Source organism: Mauremys reevesii, linkage group 3 (genome assembly GCF_016161935.1).
Source record: "Mauremys reevesii isolate NIE-2019 linkage group 3, ASM1616193v1, whole genome shotgun sequence".
NCBI lineage: Eukaryota > Metazoa > Chordata > Testudines > Geoemydidae > Mauremys > Mauremys reevesii.
The window spans coordinates 6781959-6791750 of record NC_052625.1 but is presented as its reverse complement, the minus strand read 5'-3'; the positions used below and the strand labels follow the sequence as shown (position 1 = coordinate 6791750).

Below are 9792 nucleotides of genomic sequence, written 5' to 3'. Positions count from 1 at the left end.
TCGCAGCCCCCCAGGTTCCCCTGCGCTGGCCCATCAGTGCCTTGGCGAGTCTCCCGTGCAGCACGCCCAGGCCCATGTCCTTGGCCCTACTGCGGCCACTACACCAGTCCCACCTGGCAGGGACCTGCCCTGCCCCCAGAGCCCACCGCTGCCCGCTGGCCCTGCAGGGGGACGCTCTGTTGGTGCTCCCACTGCTGGGGGGACCCTGGGGCCTGGCTGCCTCCCCATTTAACACCCCTGGCAGGCTGCTCCATCCCCTGCGGGGCGGCATTGGCTGCTGTTCCTATGGGCCTTGCCAGGGGTGGGGGCAATGGCCCAGCATCCCCGACTCCCTCTCCTGCTAAGCTCCAGCCCTTCCCCAAGCCCTTTCTCGGGTTTCGATTACTTTGGGCTGGGCCTGGTGGCGTACGGATCGATGCTCTCCGCGTTCTATTTATCGGGCGAGTCAGCGCGCGCGCGCGTGGCCCGTGCAGAGAGTCCCGCCCCCGGCAGCAGCGGGCCGGCACGCACGCGCATGCACTGGCCGCTCGAGCTGGGCGGCTCGCGCTCCGCTAAACGGCCGGGTGGGGGAGGGGATGTCGACGGCCTCCAAGGTGGCGCTGGGCATCTCCGTGCTGCTCTCGGCCGGGACGGTGGCCGCCGTGCACATCCAGCAGAGACGCGTCAAGGAGGTGAGGGAGCGTCACCTGCCGGCCCCCGGCTGAGGGGCCGGGGACTGTGGGGGGGGAGGGTCCCTCACTCATAGCCCCGCCCCTTCCCATCTGGCCCCGCCCCACCCGTGGGGTCCGCCCTTGCTCAGCCCCACCCCCCGTGAGGTTATGGCCCCGCCCCTCACTTAGAGCCACTCCCCCTCCTGTCCTGCCCCCTCGCTCATAGCCACGCCCCCTCACATTTGGCCCCGCCCACACACGGTTCTGGCCCTGAGTCTTAAGCAGAGTGACTCCCCTCCTGGCCTGCCCATCACTGAGCTCCGCCCCCTCCTAGTCCAGGCTCCGCCCAGCACTCTGCTCTTCTTCCCCCTGCCCTCCAAACGTGTCATTCGGCGCCCGCCCTGCAGTTCCCTCCCCCGCCCCGCCAGCATCCAGCTGGTCTGTTTCCAAAGGGTGCCCAGAATGCCGGGGTCACACGTTTGAATCTCGTGGGGCCCTGGGTAGCGGTCTCGGACTCTCCTCGCTGGTGCGGGCATGCTCTAAGGCATCCCCTTCCTCTGAGCCACGCTGTACGCGCTCGTCTTCCATGGTATCTCCTTCCTCCCAGCTGCGCCGGGAGCATCTGAACCCACTCGTGCTTCACCCCATTCCCCTCCTCTGAGCTATGCTGAGAGATTCTGTATGTGGGACCTCCTCGTCAGCCTCTTCCTGGAATGGCCAAGATGGCCATTGGAAGCTGGAAAGCGGGGTACTCTTTGATTGTGGGGCCTATTTCTGTTCCCTTGTTTGATCATGTCTCTTTGCAGAGTTCCTCTGGGCAGTGTCCACTGAGTTCTTAGATGCCTTTGAGGTGCAGCGGGTGCTGTCCAGGGTTCTCTGCTTGGGGTCCCATTCTGGTTCCTTGATTTTCAACCTTTGACCTCACTTCTGTTCCTGTTTTTTCATTTGTTGTTCCCACTTGTGGCCTGGGCTTAGCAGTTTTTCCCCCTGAGGACCTTTGGTTTTGGGCAGGCCTAGATCTGCCTGTCCCATATCTGCAAATAATACCCTTTCTCCCCTGTCTGTGCCCAGCCCTTCCTCTGTTATGGCCCTCCTCTTTTAGTTCATATCAGCATTAGGCTAGTAAGTTTGGCCCTTTGGCTAGTATATGGCCAGTAAATTTTCCAAGCTCCTATCACATCCTCAAGCTCATCTCCTAGAAGCGCAATCTATAGGCACTCAGGTATTAAATTGATATTGGGGTAGACCTCTGTCTTGCTTAAGGGAGCACATTGGTTGCTGATTTGGGTGAAGTTATGGGAGGTGGTTGAGGAAAGGAGTTGATGGGAGATGGGGCATTGACTGACTTAACGGCTTGTTCCTTTGCATTTCATGGTTTGCACTGGTGGATATTCAGTCTAGCAATCCAATCTCATAGCTGACAAAGATTTTGCATGAGCTTTAAACTTGAGAAGGTTCTTGCCTTGTACATATGTATCTGATAACTCCTAGTGAACCCCAGCCCTGAAGGTAGTGTCCTACAAGGTATGAAGTGTCACTTGAGAAGATGCTGAAGAAGATGCTGAGTCCTTGTATGGAGGAACCCAACTAAAAGTGTTCTAATTCGGAATGAAATACCTTTTTGTAGGTGGGACTGGGAGCACCACCTATAGCTAGGATTGTCCAACAGTTCCCATTATAGGATCCCATTTTCAGGGATAACTTTGCCAAACTGTAATTGTTCAGATTGAAATTTCCAATACTGGTTGTATGTCTTGGTCTGATTTTTTTTCCAGCTAAAATAATTCAGCCATTTTCAAGGACAACATGGGGAAAATGCATTGTTTTGCCCATGTTAAAATAATTATTTCAAACAGTTTGTTGAGAAGCACAGGCACCTCCTTGATTTGGAGCAAAGGCTTTGGCATTTGACCTTTGTATCATGGATGTGCCTTTCTGCTGTTCTGTGAAAAACTGGCCAAATTATAAGCCTTTGAAATATTTCATTTCACACATGCTCAGTAGAGACTTGGTGGCATTTAGTAGCTAACTTCATTGAAGATTCAGTCTGTGCTGAGTATGCTCCATCCTGGGGCAGTAGGTTAGAATCTGAGCAGAACTTTCCCTGCAATTGCTGCTCCCACTGCTTTGTGCTGGGGTGGGGTTGGACACCAGAACTGAGAACGGGGACTGTCTTGTGCTCTCAGTTTTCCCACTGCTTCATCACCAGGCAGCGTGGAGGAGGAAACTGCCTGACTTGTATGTAGAAGGTACAAGAGCCTGACTAGGAGCGGCCTTATTGAGGGACTTAGATTGAGACAAGGAACCTGGTGGCTGTGGAAAGAAACTGGGATTGGGATGAGTAGGAGGGGTAGGGTGAAACTAGGACTTGGATGGGGGACCCAGAAGGGAAGATGGACTGAGTAGGGAATGAGACTTGGACTGGGATTAGGAGCCTAGAGGACTGGGACAGGAATCACACTTGGGGAGAAAAGGTGTTCATTAAGTCAGCACCATCCATTCTGTGCACAGGGATGCGGTGAGGAAAAATAGCATGTGATCGTGTAATTAAAGGCTGTATCATATTGCATCCATGCAAGGGGCTGAATTAAGGTGGCACATCTGGCATTTCCTCACTCTTGAGTGCTTAACTGTGCAAATTTAGTGTTCTTCTGATGTAATTTGTGCATGTATGTGTATGTAAAAGGGAACTGTGTAGTGGATAAATTCATGTGGTTAGTCCCTCAAGAATGGCTCATATATTTTTTAAGGTTACAAAAAGTATGGGGACTTAGCCTGACTCCAAACAGCCCTGTCCCCACCTTTCTCTGGATCATTTCCAATGCTCCCTACCTTTCTATACGTTTCCATAGCGCCATGCCACAATTCCTCCTTTAGACCATAAGGCTTCTCTTCCCACTCCTGTTCCTTAGACTGTGAAGATTCCTGTAGGTTCAGCAGTGTTTCTGCTACTACCTTCAACTTCAGCTCCATTCACAGAATAGTGTTGAGTGTCTCTGGTCAGGCACATTCAAGATTGCCACTGTGCTTCTGACTGGAAATCCCAGAGGATGACAAATTGCAACTGTTGTCCAGCTGCCAAGCAGCTGTACTGTATTGCCAGATCTAATGGACTGAGTGAAACCCTTTAAAGGTGGAGGATATAGAGGAGCTTGTTGGTCAGCTGGGAAAATCTGTCTTGTGGGGCAGAAAATCTATTCCTCTGTCCATCATGATCACACTACTTCCGGCACAGACAGCTGGCCTAGAGATTTTAGGGAGGGTTAGTGAGATGATTCTTTGGGATACACCCCAAATTTAACTGAATTTTACATGAAATGATTGTGTTCACTGGGCGATACTTAGCATTCCCCAGAGCCCTGATGCAGAAGTGGGTTCCAGCTGCTTGATCCTTTCAACTCTAGTGATCAGCTTAAATTGGTTCACATTTTCAAGGCTCTGTTCATAAGCAATAGGGCCAAGAACTTACTGTTCTTAAATGAAAGCTGAGGTTCTCCATTACATTTCTAGTTACCACAAATCCAGGGACCAATGGCCACAGGCTTTATGGGGACATAAAGATTACAAGGAGAGCAGAGTCCCCGGTTAGGACTATAAGGGAAGGCAGAGACATGAAATGAAAAAGATGGTGCAGAGTGGGACGGAGGTGTGGATGGATACAGCCTTCAAAGGTTCACATAGATCTGCTAGTTTCTTAGCTATAACTAAGGCCTGGTCTGTACTTAAAAGTTAGGTCAGCATAGCTACGGTACTCAAGGGCCTGAAAAATGCTTCCGTCAACCTAGCTACTGTTGTTTGGGGAGGTGGTGTCCTGTAGCAACGGAAAAACACCTTCTGTCCCTGTAGAAAGCAGCTACGCTATGATGCTACAGCGGCATTGTTATGACACTCTAACTGTGCCGTTGTCGTGCCCATAGTGTAGACATGGCTCAAACCTTGCACATCTGTGTACTCTTCCTCCAGCTGTCCTGCACTATATGAGCAAAAATGGCCTCTCTAATCCAGGGCCTGATAATCAGCAAGTATTAATGCTTTGTCTATGCTCAAAAGTGCACCAGTTTATCTAAATTGTTTTTCAAATTAATTTAGTTAAACCAAGGCAGACCCTGAATGTGGACATTCTTAAATCAGTTCATGTCTGGTTTTTGTTGATTTAATTTAAGAAATTTTTGGCATTAATGAACTAATTTGAGATAAGCCAAGTGAATTTAAACTTGCACAGGTTTAACAAAATGGATGTAAAAATAAACTGGTGCAACTTCTGTGTATCGACCTGACCCAAGTCGGTTTGTATGTATTTTGATTGTGCTAATGATGGATGGTAGATCTCTGTCATTTGGGACAAAATATAAAGGTGTTTTTGCAAAACCCATATATAGCTGTGTAGCACTAAAGTGAATGAAAACACAGCTTGGTAGGTTACAGGATTGTTGTATTTTATTGGATAAAGAGATATGCTTGATGCCTGCATTGATCAAAATCTCTTCCTCTTTTTTGTATTTTCATTAACTAATACTACCGACTAGTCTACCAGGGTAGTAGTAATTTTATAACCTGTATTAAATTGACTGAAACTGATGGGAAAGAACCTCTCCCATCAAATTCATTTCCAGAGAGATTGATATTTTTAGGTGAAATACTTTTTGTCTTTGACTGCATATTTTTTGACAATAAGATTAAAATATTTTTTGCACAAAATATTTTTTCTTGATGATTTTGATGGAACAAATTATTTCCCTTGAAATGTGTACTTGGATTCTGGGTGAGAAATAAAGCCTCTTTCTGTTAGAACTGGTCACAATATTCACAGATAGGTTATTTGATAATTTTTGGGTCAATTTTTCAAATAAATGATTTGCAAATGCATTTTTAGCTCTATTCAGCCAGCCCTACATAGTATCAGATGATATTAATTAAATAAAGTATTCATTGTTTTTGTCATTTGGCTATTCATTTATTCATAAATGAATATATTTGTGTCCTGATGATCATAGAATCATAGAACTGGAAGGGACCTCCAGAGGTCATCTAGGCCAGCCCCCTGCATTCAAGGCAGGACTAAGTATTATCTTCTAGACCATCCCTGACAGGTGTTTGTCCAACCTGCTCTTAAAAATCCCCAATGATTGAGATTCCACCACCTCCCCAGGCAATTTATTCTAGTGCTTAACCGCTCTGACAGGAAGTTTTTCCTAATGTCCAACTGCCCTTGCTCCAATTTAAGCCCATTGCTTATTGTCCTGTCCTCAGAGGTTAAGAAGAACAATTTTTCTCCCTCCTCCTTGTAACAACCTTTTATGTACTTGAAAACTGTTGTCATAGTACCTGCTCAGTCTTCTCTTCTCCAGACTAAACAAACCCAATTTTTTCAATCTTCCCTCACAGATCATGTTTTCTAGACCTTTAATCATTTTTGTTGTTGTTCTTTGGACTTTCTCCAATTTGTCCACATCTTTCCTGAAATGTGGCACCCAGAACTGGACACAATACCATAATTGAGGCCTAATCAGTGCGGAGTAGAGCGGAAGAATTACTTCTCGTGTCTTGCTTACAATATTCCTGCTCATACATCCCAGAATGACGTTTGCTTTTTTTGCAACAGCGTTATACTGTTGACTCATATTTAGCTTGTGCTCCACTATGACCCCCAGATCCCTTTCCGTGGCACTCCTTCCTAGGCAGTCATTTCCCATTTTGTATGTGTGCAACTGATTGTTCCTTCCTAAGTAGAGCACTTTGCATTTGTCCTTATTGAATTTCATCCTGTTTAATTCAGACCATTTCTCCAGTTTGTCCACATAATTTTGAATTTTAATCCTATCTTCCAAAGCACTTGCAACCCCTCCCAGAACCGATCCCTGTGGGACCCCACTTGTTATGCCCTTCCAGCATGACTGTGAACCACTGATAACTACTCTCTGGGATCAATTTTCCAACCAGTTATGCACCCACCTTATAGCAGCTCCATCTAGGTTGTATTTCCCTAGTTTGTTTATGAGACGGTCATGCGAGACAGTATCAAAAGCGTTAACTAAAGTCAAGATATACCACATCTACCACTTCACCCCTATTCACAAGGCTTGTTACCCTGTCAATGAAAGCTATCAGGTTGGTATGACATGATTTGTTCTTGACAAATCCATGCTGACTGTTATCACCTTATTATCTTCTAGGTGTTTGCAAATTGATTGCTTAATTATTTGCTCCATTATCTTTCTGGGTATAGAAGTTAAGCTGACTGGTCTATAATTCCCTGGGTTGTCCTTATTTCCCTTTTTATATATGGGCACTATATTAGACCTTCTCCAGTCTGCTGGAATCTCTCCTGTCCTCTATGACTTCTCAAAGATAATCACTAATGGCTCAAATATCTCAGTCAACTCCTTGAGTATTCTAGGATGCATTTCATCGGCCCCTGGTGATTTGAAGACATCTAACTTGGCTAAGTAATTTCTGACTTGTTCTTTTCCCTATTTTAGACTCATCCTACCTCATTTTCACTGGCATTCACTATTTTAGATGTCCCATTGCCACCAACCTTTTTGGTGAAAACTGAAACAAATGTCATTAAGTACCTCTGCCATTTCCACATTTTCTGTTATTGTCTTTCCCCCTTCATTGAGTAACAAGCCTACTCTGTCCTTGGTCTTCCTCTTGCTTCTAATGTATTTGTAGAATGTTTTCTTGTTTCCTTTTATGTCCTTAGCTAGTTTGATCTAATTTTGTGCCTTGGCTTTTCTAATTTTGTCCCTATAGACTTATGTTGTTTGTTTATATTCATCCTTTGTAGTTTGACCAAGTTTCCACTTTTTATAGGACTCTTTTTTGACTTTTAGATCATTGAAGATCTCCTGGTTAAGCCAGGGTGGTCTCTTGCCATACTTCCTATCTTTCCTATGCAGTGGGATAATTTGCTCTTGTGCCCTTAATAATGTCTCTTTGAAAAACTGCCAACTGTTTTCAATTGTTTTTCCCCTTAGACTTGCTTCCCATGGGATTTTTCCCTGAGTTTGCTAAAGTCTGCCTTCTTGAAATCCATTGTCTTTATTGTGCTTTTCTCCCTCCTACCGTTCCTTAGAATCGTGAACTCTACTATTTCATGATCACTTTCACCAAAGCTGCCTTCCACTTTCAAATTCTCAAGCAGTTCTTCCCTATTTGTCAAAATCAAATCTAGAACCGCCTCTCCCCAGTAGCTTTCTCCGCCTTCTGAAATAAAAAATTGTCTCCAACACATTCCAAGAATTTGTTGGATAATCTGTGCCCTGCTATGTTATTTTCCCAACAGATGTCTGGGTAGTTGAAGTCCCTCATCACTACCAAGTCCTGTGCTTTGGATGATTTTGTTAGTTGTTTAAAAAAAAACCTCATCCATGATGCAAAGACTTTTATGCCCAAGCTTAACCTTACATATATCAGTTAGTAAATTAGGCGGGCATGTAAGCCTCTCAAGGATCAAGACCATAGGTAGTAACAAAATATGGCCCTGATCCTGAAGTTGGATCCATGTGGACAGAACCCTGTGCTTGTTGCAGTATTGGCTTCCATGTAACCATTTAATGTGTTTTCCTAATCAAATATATTTTAATATCTTCTGTTAAATGTGCCACCATCAGCTTGAAATCTACTAGGAGTTATAAACAGTTTCAGGTACTGCTCCTGCCACATAGTTCCTTTGCCAAATTTTGTGGTTTCGCAGATGTATTTTCTTGTTTTCAATATATCTTTCTTTCCCCTATTGTTGTGCAAAATACCCACATAAACAAAAAAGGAAATTGGCCAAGGCCCAGATTCAGCAGTTGAATCCACTTGCAGGGATCCAGTTTCAGGATCAAGGTCTGACTATACAGGAAAAACAGTTAAATTGACTATATACAAAGTACTGTGAGCTCTGTGAGGGTGGATCCCTATGTGTGCATTGGAATCCCCACTGAAGTCTGAGGGCTCTGCATGGGTACAGAGGTCTGTCCTTGGGATTAGGACCAAAATGCTGTCAAGTGCACAAAATAAACAAAGTGGAAAAACTGTTTCTCTTTCAATTATAGTAATCCTATTAAATTTTCATTTAAAAAAATGTAGCCTCCATGTTGTGTATATCAATGTCTAATTAACATTTTGAAGAAAGAACATATTTGTAGAATCACATATTACTTTTTCAAGAGCCCACAATAAACGTGCTGTGGGACCTCCAGTGGATCTCCAGCAAAACCAGGGAAGACTTTACATACTAGATATTTTTAAGTTTTAAAAAAACAAGCTGAAAGAAACCTTTTCAGCCAGCTTTTATACATTATAAAGAAGCAGAAAAGTTCTTCTTAACATTCTTTTCAGGTCACCTGCAAATTCTTCTCAAGCAGAGGAACACAAGTTGAGAAATTTGGGGCAGATTAGTTGAGTTCTGGTAAGGATGGGGGAAAAGTCAATCTTCTATGGAGAGATTGCTGTCTCTCCAGAATATTGTAGAGCTTATCAATATACATTATTTACAGTTGTCCAACACTTTATCATTCTATTAAGATCATACAGCTAAGCCAACAAATACAGTATTCCTGGCATACTACCAGTAGTTTATCAACATCCACACATCAGATCTCAGCTCTTGTAGTTTTAGACTCCAAAAGTAGCTCAGGTCACTAACCGAATTAAAGGTTTGCACAGTTATACACTTGGCAGTGCTGTGACAGAGGTTGGAATGCAAATGGGCATTGGTTCTACGCCACCCAGGACACACTCTAATGAACTATGTCTCTTGTATTTTCAGAGGCTGCATGAAGGAGTAATCCGAGACCTTGAGAGACAAAGCCGTAAACTGGAAAACATTCGTCTTTTACAAGAACAGATTACTCTGACCAAGCAACTCGAAGCAGAAAGAGACCAGATGTTAATGGAAAAGGGGTCCCATCAATCCTAAACCTAGAACTGAAGTATTAGAATTTGGACTGAGGAACACAGCAAGGATTTGTATTTGATTATTCCCAGGTGTTTGAGTAAACAGAAGTCGTTTCTGAAAGTCCATCTCTGTTAGATACATTTTAATCAAGTCCAGGAAATTATATACATTAAGAAGTGCAAACACAAAGTTTTTTCTCTAGCTTCTGTATTTTCACGTGTGCAGAAGGCTTCATACCTGGCTGGCTAACCT

The 9792-nt window shown here is 44.5% G+C and overlaps 1 protein-coding gene across 1 annotated transcript; it reads left to right on the top strand.

Annotated features, from left to right (window-relative positions):
• Positions 1 to 471: 471 nt before the first annotated feature.
• LOC120400224 (protein PET117 homolog, mitochondrial) lies at positions 472 to 9595 on the top strand. Its single transcript, XM_039528659.1, has 2 exons — positions 472 to 671; positions 9412 to 9595. The coding sequence occupies exons 1-2, from the start codon at positions 576 to 578 to the stop codon at positions 9559 to 9561; spliced, it is 246 nt and encodes an 81-aa protein (XP_039384593.1). The 5' UTR covers positions 472 to 575; the 3' UTR covers positions 9562 to 9595.
• The last annotated feature ends 197 nt before the right edge of the window (positions 9596 to 9792 follow it).

Coding starts and splice junctions, on each gene's coding strand:
- LOC120400224 (XM_039528659.1), top strand. CDS start 576: ATGTCGACGGCCTCCAAGGTGGCGCTGGGCATCTCCGTGCTGCTCTCG. Junction 672..9,411: donor AGCAGAGACGCGTCAAGGAG/GTGAGGGAGCGT, acceptor TTGTATTTTCAG/AGGCTGCATGAAGGAGTAAT.